This window comes from Heterodontus francisci, chromosome 3, assembly GCF_036365525.1.
Source record: "Heterodontus francisci isolate sHetFra1 chromosome 3, sHetFra1.hap1, whole genome shotgun sequence".
Classification (NCBI taxonomy): domain Eukaryota; kingdom Metazoa; phylum Chordata; class Chondrichthyes; order Heterodontiformes; family Heterodontidae; genus Heterodontus; species Heterodontus francisci.
In genome coordinates, this window is record NC_090373.1 from 81,853,071 (window position 1) to 81,869,362 (window position 16,292).

Here is a 16,292-nt window from a genome sequence, read left to right on the forward strand (position 1 = left end):
AAACATTAATCACATGTATTAATTACTGGAACATTACTCAGATACAATGGAGGGAATTTTAACCTACCAGGATGGGCAGAACAGTGGTGGGTTAAGTTATAAAAAAAATGGGAAACCCCACCCCCGCAAACATACCTACTTCTGGTTAAACCTGGGTGGTTTGCGGGTCCAAGGAAAGGCTGAGGGCTACATGAGTTTTTCAGGTAACAATTTGTAGATCCCAAGATCAACTGTTGTTTGAAATTTGCTTTTTGGGATCCACATGCTGTGCAGTTATCACCAGCTACACTGATGGCATATCTTGGCTTGATTTCTAGGATAATTTGGTAGCCCTTCCACTCCACACTCCCAAAACTGATGTCAGGACAGAGAGGAATAGGTGGAAGAAGCAGTGCAGCAATTAAGGGTAGATACACAGCCTCCTGTTTTTAGCCCCTCTGCACCTGTGATTACTGACTTCCACCAATATTATTAAGATGGGATGACTCCATTCATTCTCTGTAGTTTACAGGTCAATGCTGGCAACATTTGTGTGATTAATAGTATATGTGCACACATTTCTTGTCCATCACACACATCCTATATCGCACTGCTTTGACACATTTAATTTTTTGACAAATTTATTCCAGGTTAGAAAACTCCAAACTTTTAATTTTTGCTTCTAACTTGTAGACCGCAGAGCAATTAAGCTCCAATTGGCCTGTGCCTCGGTTTGTACAATAATAGTTAGACTCTGTGGTCCGAAAGGGGCAGAACAATATAGACTGAAATTTATACTATCCCATCGAAATCGGTAGCAGAACAATATAGACTGAAATTTATACTATCCCATCGAAATCGGTAGCAGGCTTAAACAATGGCAGCCCACCTGTGCAGGCCGCATGTCGTGGAGCTGCTGCGATATTAAGCACAGCGGCTCATTTAAATAGCCGGGGCAGGCTGCCCCCTACCCCCGATGATGTGGAGGGGGGTAGGTTGTCCATCCCAGGCAATGGCATCAGCTGGCTGTGCGTAGGCACTGACACCATTTTTAAAGGGCTTCGAGCCCTACCATTCCATTTAAATATTAATTTAAAAAATTAAATACATCTATTCTGCTCCTCTCCCGCCCATCCAATAACAATTAAATTAATTACTTGCCCTCTCCCCCACAGAACACTTACCTTGTCCACCTGACCTTCTCCTCCCCCCCCAACACAAAGTACATAAACTTTAAACTATGACCATTCCCTACACCGATGATATGACTTTGACCCCACTCCCCCCTCTCCCGTACTGAAAAACTTACTTCCTCCCCCATTCCCCACCAGTGCTCAGCCTCGGTTCCCTGGACGGGGATCCGAAGGTGCGGGAGTGCCAGGCAGTGGCACGAAAATTGCACCAGGACAGACAGCGGGAACGTAGGTCTCATTAATTTATTGATTTTAATTCATTGAAATATTTAAATGGCGGTCCTGTTGCTGAGCGTTGGGGGCCGCCACGAGGCCTCGCCGCTGCCGACAACATCGCGCCGGGCCCTCCTGGCATCGGGGTGCGTGGTGGCCCTCTCCCGGAGGCATTTTCCAGCCACCTCTGCCACAACCCCCGACATCGGGGTGTCTGTAAAATTCAGCCCAATGTGTGTATTACATGGTTTGCTACTCCCACCCTGATCAACCAAATCACCCAAGTTAACGCAGGATGTCGGCAATCCATTAAGAAATATTTAAAATATTATCACTCTTTCCTACAAGGCAGCTCTCCAGAGATTAGAGCTTGTGCAATTGCTCCACAACTCTTAGAATCACTTTACAACTGAGCACCATGACATCAGTGCACAGCATCACCCCAGTGTCCATTTTGCTACTTTTAGTCAACTTTGTCACCATTTACTTGAAGCCAGATCTGAACTAAATCCACTGTGAATGTCCTGGAAACTGAAATGCTTTTTACGGAATCTGAATGTCCCACTTTAACTGGGTTTACACTGAACTTAATATTTTGCAAATTAGTCTATGCTCAAAAAAGTACATTCTATTAAAGACAGCTTTCTGTGCCATCTCTCATTTTGAGATCGCTTCCTCCTTTAGGAGGTATTCTGTCAGTTGTCTTTAAAGAGCCACTGGTGGAAGAATATCAGTTTCACAAGTTTGTTTGTGGCAACATGGCACAGACAGTTAAAGTTCAGGATTTATTTAAAAGACAGACAATGGTGCTGAGGAACCTTTGCACAATTAAATCAATGGACAGGAACCTCAGATCTGCAGCCACTCACTATAAAGCTTTTCAATCGATATCAGACAACACATCTGAATTCCTCAGGAAATAAAAACAAGACTGTCCTTTCAGGGTTTAATAATTATCCAGCCTCGACAAACATGTTTTATCTAATCAGGACCTGCTATACAGTGCTGTGATATGCAACTCAGCAGTACTGAATGATTCTCATTCCTATATTAAAGGGACAGTTTTGATCGACTTCGCTTTAAGACGCAGAGTTCAAAATTAAGTAACTGATGCAGTCTCCCTATGATTCAAATTCTTAAGGGAAAGCAGGCGCAGTAATTATCTAAAGAACCCACTTTTAGAATAGACTATCGAAAGGAAGGTGGAAGAGAACATCAGCTCGAGTTTACAATCCTGATCCCTGTCCAGTGACTCCTATTGCAAAATGCATGACTGTGGATGTCAGGCGAAAACAGGATCATGCTTGGCTATGTGCTTCTCACAGCACAGCATTAACTAAATTTGGTCACTTTTGTCAGATTTCAGAGTTTTTACAGTCATGACCCAGAATAACTTGCAATAACTTAAAAAATAGTTTTTCACCGGTGGCCCTTAAGGATATAAAAAAACAAGGAATAAGAACAGTTCTTCAGCCCATCACATACTTTACTTTCACAGATATATGCCAAAGACTTGCAGGTGATAGGTAAATTGGCCATTGTAAATTGCCCCTAGTGTAGGTAGGTGGTAGGGAATATGGGATTACTGTAGGGTTAGCATAAATGGGTGGTTCTTGGTCGGCACAGACTCGGTGGGCCGAAGGGCCTGTTTCAGTGCTGTATCTCTAAATAAATAAATATAATCTACTCTTTCACAGGTTCAATGCAACTCATTTAATCTCCCAATTAAATGTTCTGTGAAGTTTCTTGCACACATCTAAAGATACATCAAGCACAATTGTAGATGATCTATCTAACCTCACATCTTTAACTGGTTACCTTCCCTGGCATTACATATTCATGATCCCAGCACCTACGGGAGACTTAAGTTTCACAGAGGATTCAATCAATCTTATCTATACTTAACCTTATAACTCTCAATACTATTCCTAAACATACATTTATCCAGGTTCTTGGAAGATGTGAATTGACACAATTTCAACTGGTTTTGTTGAAAGTCAATGCAATGAAAAGAGGATAAAATTCAGACATGAGGCAAGTAAAAGCTCTGACAATGTTCTTGCAATCCTACAGTAAGTAAATATAACTTTTAAATGCCATTAAGAAATAGTTTTGGTTTAATGTTGTGAGGACATAGATTCTTCCTGCCTTGAGATATGTCAGAAGACCACATCACTAATACCTCTAAAAAGGTGAATGGAGCCACCCTAGCCTTCACAAGCATGGATAAGTTACCTACATTTCTAAAAAAAAAACTACCTTCTTCAGTTGGACAGAAATGATTAGTTCAGTGATAATATGACAACTCATCCTCAAGGATACTTAGGGTCATGTTGTTCTTTCAAAGGAAATTCTAATTATCCAGTTTTATGACAAACATCTGTAAGCAGAATAAGATAAAAGTGTTGTTATGCAGCAAGTTTCTATGGAAAGTAAACATTTTAAAGGGTCATGGCCATTATTTGTGACGATAGCAGACATGGGTGTTACTTCTCACTACTGTAGATGCCAGTGAAAGATGTGCTTGCAGTATGAGCCTGAACCAGCAGACAGGAAGAAGTACAAAATGGTTTTCACCAACCATATATGTCTTGTTTTTTATTCACAGAAGTATGTCCCCAGTGCTATGTAAAGACGTGCCTATAATTGTAACAATTTTCACAAGAGTGCAAAGGTTAGTTAGGAGTGGCCATGGCATAATATGCGTGCACATAGAAAATGATCAATTTTGATCTATTTACCTTTGAGAGAGGGAAGTAAATAAAATATACTCTTGAACAAAAAAAGACAGTGATAGATATCCTCTAAGGTATAGCATATTCAGTGTACATATGAATTTCCCTTACATATATAGAACCATTAAACTTTACAGCACAGATGGCGACCTTCAGTTCATTGGTCGGAATTTTATGCACCCCCTCCAGGAGTGGGCTGGAGGTGGGGGCATGGTGTAAAATTGAGTGGAAGGCAGGGGGCGCCATTCCCATTGCTTCCAGTCCTCACTGGAATTTTACGAGCAGCGACGGAGGTGATAAATGGCCCACCTGCCCCCGGTCAATTAAGGTCCTTAAGTGGCCATTTAATTGCCACTTAAGGGCCTCCTCCTGCAGGCAGGTGGTTCAGCAGTGTAGAAGGCCGCCCATTAAAACCTGGCAGTCTCCTTGCGAGCTGTGGGGGCACCCTTCTGATCGGGCACCCTGTGCCCGGCAGAGGGTCCACCCCACTGCATAAGCCGTCCCCACTGCAGCAGCTCTCCTCTCCCTCTCCAGCGACCAGCCCCCCCCACTCCCCTGGCCTTGCCAGGGCGCAGTCAATTGTCACCGGCAAGGCCCCATACACTTACCTGCATTCTGCGGCCTCATCCATGTTTCTGGTCCTGGCAGGGTGCAGTCCCAACAGTGGCCACCACTTCTGGTGGTGCTGCAGGGACTGAAGAGCTGCCAGCCTGCGGACTGGCTGGCAGCTCTTGGAGGAGGGACTTCCTTCATCAGAGGGGCAGAAGTCCCGCCCGAAGCCAATTAAGGGACTGGGCCACGTAAAATCACCGAGTGGCTTCCAGCCCAGCGGAGACAGGCTCGCCACCAACTTTTTCTGCCGGTGGGCAGGGCCTCCGGCCTGACGTAAAATTCCAGCTCTTTGGTAGAGCAATCCAAAATGAATCCCGCTTTCTTGCTATTGCTTCACAGCCTTGTATCTTCCTCCACTTCAAATATTTAGCCATTTTTCCGTTTAAAGATGCTATGGTTTCTATCTCAATCAATCCTGTGGAAAGGCATTCCATGCTCAAATAATCTATGTAAAGGGATTTCTCCTCATCTGTCAACTCACTCTCTTATTGACATGCTTCTATCAATTGACTATTTGTTTTCATTACAAAGTAGAGAAAGTCCAGTTCTTCATGTTAATAATTTTTGTGAAAACTCTACTGGTTTACCACTTTGCACTCACTAACAACAACTTGGATTTACGTCATGCCTTTAACCGAGAGAAACATCTCGAGGCTCTTCACAGAGACATAATCAGAAATAAATAGGTGCTGAGACAAAATAGGAGATATCAGGAAGGGAGATTAAAAGCGAGGCAAAAGTCATAGACTCAGAGTCATTTATGGCACAGAAGGCCATTCGGCCCATTGTGTCCATGCCAGCTCTCCACAGAGCTATCTAGTCAGCCCATTCCCCTGCTCGATCTCTACAGCCCTGCAAGTTTATTTCCTTCATGTATCAATCCAATTTCCTCTTGAAGTCTTTGATTGTCTCCGCTTCCCTCGCTCATGTGGGCAGCAAGTTCCAGGTCACTACCACCCACTACTTAAGAAAGTTCTTCCTCATATTCCCCCTACAGCTCTTGCCCAAAACCTTCAATCTGTGTTCCCGAATCCTTGTAGTATCAGTTAATGGGAACAGTTTTGCCTTGTCTAACCTATCTGAGCCTGACCTAATCTTGTACACCTCTTAAATCTCCCCTCAATCTCCTTTGTTCTAAGGAGAACAACAACAGCTTTTCCAACCTAACCTTGTAACTAAAAACCCCCATCCCTCGAACCATTCCAGTAAATCTCCTCTGCACCCTCTAAAGGATCCTCACATCCTTCCTAAAGGGTGGTGACCAGAACTGGACGCAATACTCCAGTTGGGGCCTAACCAGAGCTTTATAAAGGTTCAGCATAACTTCTTTACTTTTGTACTCAATGCCTCTTTCTATGAAGCCCAAGATCCCATATGCTTTACTAACCACTCTCTCGACATGTCCTGCCACCTTCAAAGATTGATGCACACGCATTCCCAGGTCCCCCTGTTCCTGCACACACTTTAGAACTGTGTCATTAAGTATATATTACCTCTCCCTATCCCTTCTGCCAAAATGCATCACCTCGCATTTGTCAGTATTAAATTCCATCTGCCCCCTGTCTGCCCATTCTGCTAGCATATCTATGTCCTGTTGCAGGTGGTTCACATCATCCTCACTGTTTGCCACACCTCCAAATTTGGTGTCATTGGCAAATTTTGAGATTCTACTCTGTATTCTAAGATCCAATTTATTTATATATAGCAAAAAAAACAGTGGTCCCAGCAATGACCCTTAGGAAACATCACTGTATACCATCCTCCAGTATGAAAAACAATAATTTACTATGATTTGCTGTTTTCTGTCCTTAAGCCAATTTATTTTTATCCAATTGGACACTGACCCTCCTATTCCATGAGCCTCAATTTTGTTAACCAACCTTTTATCTGGTACCTTATCAAATGCTTTCTTAAAATCCACATAAACAACATCCACCGTATTCCCTTCATCAATCTTTTCTGTTACTTCATCAAAAAATTCAATTAGATTAGTGAAGCCTGATCTGCCTTTTACAAATTTGTGCTGACTTTCCTTAATTAATTCAAACTTCTCCAAGTGCCTGTTGATTTTTTTCCTGATATTGTTTCTAAAGCCTTACCCACCACTGATGTTAAACTAACTGACCTGTAGTTGCTACGACTGTCCTTACACCTGTCATGCAGGCCCCCACCTGCCAAGAATGGGGCACAGATATTTTGCCACATGGACATTAAATTTTAAAATTGTTGCTGGGAAGAAAAGAAGGCCTATTACAAGGGGTTGCCAAGTCCCTGACTGGAAAGACATTTGCATAGTAACAGACAGTACTGGGAAAGAACAAAGGTGCCATTCCTTGCTCCAATTTAATCCACAATGGACTTTTGATTACCAGACTTTGAAGGTGGATTGGCTAGCATTCCAGGTTAATTACTAAGATGGCTGAATACACAAGCAGAGGTGGTCAGACCAGTTTAGTCACATGACTAACTGGCTGTTGGAGTTTTTTTGAATTTGAACTTGCCACACAGAATTTGAACTCAGAAAGCTCTTTGCTCCTAGGCTGAGAACATCGCTCTCTTGTCTGCTCCCATCTCTTTCTCACGGAACTGATGACCCATTGAAAACACATGAACCCCAAGAGAGAAAAGTCTCCTCCAGTGAACAAGGTTTAAGAAGAATACTGGGCCCCAACGAAAAGCAAGATCTACCTACAAAAGGACTACAGTGAGTTCGAAGCACAGTAACAAGAAACTCTTCTGATATTGCCTCAAACCTCTACTTTATTTTTTCTTTTGCTCTTTTCTGTCTCTTTTTGCATGTGCGTATCACGTATGCATGCTAGCATGGGGCGCGGCGTGCATCCGTAGGCGTTAACCGAATTAGAGTTTAAGTTTTAATAAATTTCACTTTTCTTCTTTAAACCTAAGAAGGCCTGTTTATGCTTATTTCTTTGCCTTATAACTGGAAAGTGGTACCAAAGGATTCACCAAGAGGGAGCTCAAAACACAGTGTGTTAAAAAATTAAATCCTGTTACAATGAGACCAGGTGAAGGCTGAAAGAGACCCCTAGACACCTTTCTCACCTGGTCGTAACACACCCTTTCATGAATAAGTGTGTCACATTTGCCACTGTACAATCCTATGGCACCTCTCCTATATCAAGGGAAGACTGGAAGATTATGGCAAGCCCTTCCACTATCTCCATCCCCACTTCATTTAGCAACCTGGGATACAAGCCATCCAGACCAGGTGACTTATCTATCCAAAGCATAGCTAACCTTTTTAGTACCTCCCCACTCTCAATTTTTAGCCTAGCCATTGCCTCTACTCTCTCCACTTCTATCGATATTTTGTCAGATTCCACTTCCTTAGTGAACACTGATACAAAGTACACATTAAGTATATCATGCCTTGCCCGGCTACTCTAAGCATATATCACCCTCTTTGTCCCTAATAGGGCCCACTCCACCTCTTACTACCTGCTCACTATTTACATGCTGGTAGAAGATTTTCGGCTTCCCTTTTATACTGACTGCCATTCTATTCTCATATTCTCTCTTTGCCAGTTTTATTTTCCTCAAAATCCTAGTGGATTTTAAGGAGGATCTTAAAGAGGGAGGTGGAGAGGTGGAAGGGCTTAGCTTGGGAATTCCAGAGCCTGGGCTGAGGCAGTTGCAAGTATATCTGCCAGTGGTGGGGCAAAGGGAGGGGGTTGCACAAGAGGTCAGAGTTGGAGGAACAGACATTTCAGGTGGGGAGCTATAAGGCTGAAAGAGGTTACAGAGATAGGGAGAGGGAAAGGCCAAGAAGAGATTTAAACATGAAAATTAACATTTTAAATTAGAGACATTGGGAGAACCAATGTAGGTCAGCAAGGCTGGGGATGATGAGTACTGGATAGGTTATGGAGAGCAAAAGAAATTTACAGATGGTGGTGTATGGAAGGCAAGCCAGGAGAGTACTGGAATAGTCAAGTCTGAAAGTGACAAAGGGATGAATGAGCGTTTCAGAGGAAGATGGGCTGTGGTCACAATAGATGCTGTTAGTGGTAGAATATGGTAGTCTTTGTTACAAATAGGGAACTGGATTTTGTATTCTCGCTGCTGAGAACAGTGGCGGGCATAGAAAATGGTGGCTGTGAACCACGGGACCTGCGGCGCCATTTTATATATTCACGACAGCTGCCGACTCCAATCACGTGGCGGGACTGGCCTCGGTGACGCCATTCACAGCGTCACCTGTTGAAGGAGCAGGTGCTGGCACCATTTTAAAAGGCTGCCAGCCCTGCAAATAGCACACCATAATGCAGAGTTCACCCCTTCCCCCCGCCCCCCGTACCCAACCAACGTAGTGCACAGTTCACCCTTTCCCCCCATAACCAACACAGTGCAGAGTTCACCCCTTCCCCCCATACCCAACACAGTGCAGAGTTCACCCCTTCCCCCCCGACCCAACACAGTGCAGAGTTCACCCCTTCCCCCCATACCCAACACAGTGCAGAGTTCACCCCTTCCCCCCCCACCCAACACAGTGCAGAGTTCCCCCATACCCAACACAGTGCAGAGTTCACCCCTTCCCCCCCCACCCAACACAGTGCAGAGTTCACCCCTTCCCCCCCATACCCAACACAGTGCAGAGTTCACACCTTCCCACCCATACCCAACACAGTGCAGAGTTCACCCCTTCCCCCCCATACCCAACACAGTGCAGAGTTCACCCCTTCCCCCCCATACCCAACACAGTGCAGAGTTCACCCCTTCCCCCCCCATACCCAACACAGTGTCGAGTTCACGCCTTCCCCCCCATACCCAACACAGTGCAGAGTTCACCCCTTCCCACCCATACCCAACACAGTGCAGAGTTCACCCCTTCCCCCCCATACCCAACACAGTGCAGAGTTCACCCCTTCCCCCCCCATACCCAACACAGTGTAGAGTTCACCCCTTCCCCCCCAGCCAATACAGTGCAGAGTTCACCCCTTCCCCCCATACCCAACACAGTGCAGAGTTCACCCCTTCCCCCTATACCCACACAGTGCAGAGTTCACCCCTTCCCCCCATACCCAACACAATGCAGAGTTCACCCCTTCCCCCTATACCCACACAGTGCAGAGTTCACCCCTTCCCCCCATACCCAACACAATGCAGAGTTCACCCCTTCCCCCTATACCCACACAGTGCAGAGTTCACCCCTTCCCCCTATACCCAACACAGTGCAGAGTTCACCCCTTCCCCCCTATACCCAACACAGTGTAGAGTTCACCCCTTCCCCCTATACCCAACACAGTATAGAGTTCACCCCTTCCCCCTATACCCAACACAGTGCAGAGTTCACCCCTTCCCCCCATACCCAACACAGTGCAGAGTTCACCCTTTCCCCCCATACCCAACACAGTGCAGAGTTCACCCCTTCCTCCCATACCCAACACAGTGCAGAGTTCAGAGTTCACCCCTTCCCCCCCATACCCAACACAGTGTAGAGTTCACCCCTTCCCCCTGTAACCAACAAAGTGCAGAGTTCACCCCTTCCCCCCCATACCCAACACAGTGCAGAGTTCACCCTTTCCCCCATACCCAACACAGTGCAGATTTCACCCCTTCCCCCCATACCCAACACAGTGCAGAGTTCACCCCTTCCCCCTATACCCAACACAGTGTAGAGTTCACCCTTTCCCCCATACCCAACACAGTGCAGATTTCACCCCTTCCCCCCATACCCAACACAGTGCAGAGTTCACCCTTTCCCCCATACCCAACACAGTGAAGATTTCGCCCCTTCCCCCCATACCCAACACAGTGCAGATTTCACCCCTTCCCCCCATACCCAACAAAGTGCAGAGTTCACCCTTTCCCCCCCATACCCAACACAGTGCAGAGTTCACCCTTTCCCCCATACCCAACACAGTGCAGAGTTCACCCTTTCCCCCATACCCAACACAGTGCAGAGTTCACCCCTTCCCCACATCAGGCAGGATCTGACCACCTCCAAATCCATTTTATTATAATTATTTTCAACCACAACCAAACAACACACACACATATATATCTGGGAAATGGTTCCTGAACTCCTGTCCTGACAAGATCAGGAATGCTTTCTCTCCATGTCTGAATGCATAGACTCAGTCAGCAGTCAGGTCAGGATAATGGAGTTTCTAAAAGCCCTTCTCGGTTGGACTTCATGTGAGGATTGTATGGCTGCAGATTTTCTGTCACAGCGTGAACCTTTTCTGACCAATTTTTTGCAAACTTTAAAATTTAGTGGGGCACATGTGGTTGCATAGCTTTCTAAGAGGACAGTGTTCAAGCACCTCCCTGGGAGCCTCCACCATGCTAGACTAATGGTTAACTGAAAACAGGCACTGATGGTGTTCCAGGACCAGGCTTTTACTGTTTTTACTGTTCCTCTGCTCCACTAACAATATTATCAGTTAAGATCTCCTATCCAAAATATAATACTTCACATTTTTCTGCATTGAACTGCATCTGCACCCATCTACCCAATTTGCTAACCTGCTAACTGCTCCTATTAATTCACTGCTGTGGGGAGGAGGGGGGGAAATCAAACCTTTAGTTTTAATTGAGATTTGTTAGTATTCTGGTTATGTCCTCTAGTTTTGCACTCAAAGTCCAAGTTAAAAAGCCTGCTAACAACTATATTGCCTATTCTTCCCAATGTTTTGAAGATCATGCCTTCTTTTTTTCTAAAACTATTTCAGCTTTGTAAGTCTCTCCTTAATGATGTAAACAGTGGGGGCGTGACTATATGTAGATGGTGTCCAGATAGTATAAAGCCATTAACTAACAGTCGTTTCCATCATAGCTGTCCTGATTTCCAGAATACACTGAGCACACTGCAACTTCACATCACATAAACTATCAAGTATATAACACTCCACAAAAACATCTCCAACAAAGCCACAGGCTTGAAGGCTAAATAGATGCTGCTACAAAAGTGTTTTTTGGGAAAATAACATCGACTTTAATATCTGAAATTGTATGAGGGAAATGTTGAAGATTTTAATTGGAATCAGAATAATTTAAAATCGCTTCTGTTGTTTTGATCCCACTCTTTATTTAAATGGCTAGTGTCATTCTGCTAGCTATTTTGAGTAGTTCCAGGACATTTTAGCTTAGTTCCTGAGTAACTTTAGTTACAGGACACTGTTAGTTTCCACATTTTGCCACACCTGCAAGCTTGGACAATGAAATGATACTTTATTTTGTTGCCAACTTAAAACAGTTCCCTTTTTCTGCTTTCTTACGTTCAAATAAGCAAATAAATTATGCAGAATTTTACCAGAAAAATGCAATAATCTGTGTTGCACTTCCAGGACTAAACCACAGCAACTCCACAGATTCAAATTCATGTTACTCTACTAGCGCTCAGATTTATGAGGGGTTTGCAAAGAAGTGAAGTTAAGGAACAAAGATCTAAGCTATGGAGGTACAAAATACAGACAACAAGCCAAGTGTCTACTGGTGTTCCCTCCTTCTTCTACTTTACTGTTATATTTATAAGAAACGTTTAAAGTGGAATTTGGAGTTTTCTTGATCACCTATAAGGTGCTGATGTCATATTCAAGCAAAGCAAATCTGCAAGTAATGAGTGTTAACATATACTCCAGATTTTACGTGAAAGTTGGACTTCAGCCAGGTTTACACCAGAATACAACATAGTGGAGAAAGAGGTCTCATGCAATATAGTCAACCAAATCAATAACACAATACCTTGTAGTTGTTAAGATCCTTGTAATACCCTTCTAACGATCATGTGATCAGTATACCTCCAATTACTTATGCCAAGATGTTTGTAATTGGTACTCACTGACATCACCCTTTTCCACAGCACTAAGATACAAGGAAACTCTGCCTAGTCACCAGAAATGCCCAAATTCAATTAATTAAAATTGTACATAAACTTTTAAAAAGCAGTAGGAAGAAGGGAATTAAAATATATTAATACAGTATTTTGTCAGACCGAATCTATGATGTACTTGAACTCTCTTGATTGTGTCAGAGCCTTGTATGTCCTGAGTACCTATAATTTAACATGATAGCAAAGGGTATGTGAAATTATCAAATTATAATGAGTTTATCTGAAAACAAATTACCATTTTCCTCCTTTATTTAAATGTTAACTGTATTATTAAAGGGACTGGGATCTTTGTTGTTGTCCTAATGATGGCCGAGTTTTATTCAAACATCAACTCACCTCCTTCTTCCATTTTGCCAGCCACTCATCTCTCTTCCTTTTGCTGATATAATAAGGATCACCAGCCTGGAAAGTTATTCGCTGCATAGGTCTCTGACGTAGGCTACTCTCCCACCCTGACTGGCCACGACGTCGTCCCCTTGTTCCCTGGTGAACAGGATGGATATTGTTGACAATATTAGAAAACATAAATCTATTATTCATTCACCTTTTATTCATTACTAACTTCAATACTAAGTTAACAACTGCTGAGTGTGAATATGCAGTTCGAAGTGCTACCAGCAGCTAGGTTCCTGCTGGATGAAGGTGAAAGTCAATATCAAATTACAGCTATAAAGATTTACACAGTATCTTGAGTGATTCTGAAAAGGGTTAGCCAACCATGTTTGGCTTGGTTATATGATTAAAATGTAAAGAGTTTTAAATTTTCCTGAACAGTGACAAACAAAACTGAAAATGAGGTTAAACTTTTTCAAATTAAAGAAGAATCACTCTTGAGCACAAGGTGAGGATTTTGCTGGGTGTTTTTAAGAAAAAAAAATTAGGTGTTAGGATTAAGATTTTATTTGGTCAGTTAAACCCATGAAATGTGGGTACTTAGATCTTCGTGAGTTCAATGCTCATTCCTTCTGGTTACTTTCTGAGCATTCCAATCCACCCAGACTACTTAGCAAAAGACAGTATGCAGCTTATCAATGAAGTGCCAGCTTTCTTTCACTATATGCCTCAATACAGTGTTGAAAGCTAAAAGTGTATTTATACAGTTACAATGTACAACAGTGACTGATGATAATTGGTGTATGAATGAAGAAAAATACCTGATATGGCACTCAATGTTTTTTGACGAAGAATGTGATTTAAAACAGAAAATTGAAGCATTGGCTCTATATATAACTGGCATACACAACTTTTGATGAAATGTGATGGTTTCATACAGAACCTATACATGAATAAATTGTTGTCATAAGTGTGATCAGATAATTCATGTTTCCAATTAACAAAAATGGGTGAATAATGTCCGGATAAAAATAACGGGTTTATTCTAATGCATGCCCTGACATAATATGAAAATTACAGAATTTATTTTATAAAAAAGTATATATTTGCATTACAAATGTCTAAAGAAACAAAGCAGTTCAAGACAATGCTACAAAGTTTTAAATGTTTATATGAATCCTCAGATTGTATTTGACTGCATTTCTTACAAGCTGTTGTTTTGTACATAATGGGATGTTTCGTTGCAAAAAGGACTGTTGGTCCACTATCCTCTACTCTGCCTGGAATCATCCACTATGATATTGCATCATTTAATCGGAAGGGGGTGACAAAAACATTGTGATGAAAAACCTGTTGTACTACAGCATGTGATTGGAAGTAGTGCTCCAAGGATAGTCACTACATTGTGTGTGTATATATATATATATATATATATATATGTTTATGCTATATATAAAATAAAAGGAGTATTACCTCTACTTTTACTGATTCCTGTGTTGATGTGGTGTTTTCCTCAGATCCTAAAAAAGTGCAAAAACGTTTATCATTCTTTAAAACTATATCACTTGATATATGAGACATAAGCACAAGAAACACAATAGAATAAGGTTAGGATTCTGACAAAGGCTTATAGACAGTTTGGCTTTACTTATAAACTTATTCAAAATGTTATGTGCTCCTCTAGGTACGAGATGAACAGCAGGCACTTTCTTAACATTTCAGATTGTTCAAGAAAGCTTTATTTCTTATTGTGGTGAAACTACATAACTTTGCTACAAAGAAATATGGGTGACTTGCTAATCAAGGACTCATAGTTCCTTAATAAGCCTTATATCTTGGATATCATCTTCACTACTTACATGGGAATAAGGCTAGAGGGAGTTTTCCTAACCAATTCAAAAATTATTTTTTCTTCCCTCTCCCGTTCTAAGCAGTTCACAAAACAAGTCAGTATGGGTTGCTCCTGCAAGACTTTCAAGTGGCCCCTTACATAGAGACATTGGCAGATTTGGAAGTAGGCCTTTTCAGCTGGAAAAAGGTGGTAGGATTTATATTGCATCTGTGTATTCACAATTACATCACTTTCCCAGAGTTCCAAGCAACAAAAGGCTGTCAAGGCAATCCAGCTGCCCTAAATGATCAAGTGTAAACATAGAGACATTTTGCAGAGAAATAAGAAACATAAGGGAATAAAATTCTAGGACTTAAAGAATGAGGAATGTAATGAAAAGAAGTGCCGTTAATGTTTAGCACCTCTCAAAGGGTGCTGTTATCATGAAGTATTTGGAAAACCTTTTTTTTTACAAAAATGTATTGCGTTGACATGTCAAAATACACTAACACATTGTAATGGAAATGTCTGGCAGCAGCATTGGCATCATTTCTTCCACAAATATTTAAAAAATGCATGCTGAACACTTTTTTCATGAAAAGGTAGTGGAGATGTGGAAAATGTTGCTGGAGAAAACAACTGAAGTGTCCAGTAGAAATGGGTTCTAAATACCGTTGAGAAGTGTTCCTGGGAAGAGAAGGAATTGAGGAACATGGATAAAAGAAAACACTCAGATTTATACAACACCTTTAACATCCTAAGGACATCCCAAAACCAATGTAATACTTCTGAGGTAGGGTGACTGTTGTTTTGTTGGCAACTTTGGCAGCCAATTTGCACACGGTAGAAGTTACAAGCAGCAGTTAATGTGCTTTTGGCATGTTGGTTAAGGGAGTAACATTGGTCAAGATTCTAGCAGAACTCCCCCATTCTCCTTTGAACAGTGCTGTCCCATCCTTTGTATCTATCTGAGCTTGCAGATGAGGCTGTGGTTTAATGTCTCCTTTGAAAAATGGCAGCTCTGACAATACAGTACTCTCTCTACTGCACTAAATCACCAGCCTATGTCAATGCTCAAATCCCGGAATGGTACTTGAAGCCATTGCCTTCTGATTCGAAGATGAGAGAGCTACCACTGAGCCAAAACTGACACTAGGGATGTAGGTGACACTCATCTATCAAAAAGAGTTGTGCTTCTAACCTCAGTTACCCTTTGCTTTTCTTAAAACTTCTCAAGACAGTGCCTCTAAATGAATAAAGTCTCAAAAATTCACAGAATGGAAGAACCAAATTAACTAATAACCATACAATTTATATCAAAAGCTTTTAACTTCCTTAATTTAAAAAGGATGAGTTGTGGTTCAGTGGGGAAGTTAATTGCCTACTCTGGTTAGGAAAGTCCCTGATCCTTGCTGAATTCTGGGATGCCAACTCGGGTGGTAATGAGGACAATATAATTGACCTCACAGAAACTTAACAGAGAAGGGTTCCAGCTGTTGTTCACCATTCACTGACCCCTGCTGCAAAGTGTTCATATGTAG

The 16,292-nt window shown here is 42.4% G+C and overlaps 1 protein-coding gene across 7 annotated transcripts in view; it reads right to left on the reverse strand.

Annotated features, from left to right (window-relative positions):
- The window catches only part of dnmt3ab (DNA (cytosine-5-)-methyltransferase 3 alpha b), a 718,146-nt gene that overhangs the window by 311,242 nt on the left and 390,612 nt on the right, over positions 1-16,292 (reverse strand). For all 7 annotated transcript variants that reach the window (XM_068023838.1, XM_068023830.1, XM_068023822.1 and 4 more), the window contains exons 6-7: positions 14,394-14,440; positions 12,924-13,070 (exon numbers count right to left, since the gene is read on the reverse strand). In XM_068023838.1, the coding sequence (XP_067879939.1) occupies positions 12,924-13,070; positions 14,394-14,440 (194 nt within the window). The remainder of the gene's footprint in view (positions 1-12,923; positions 13,071-14,393; positions 14,441-16,292) is intronic.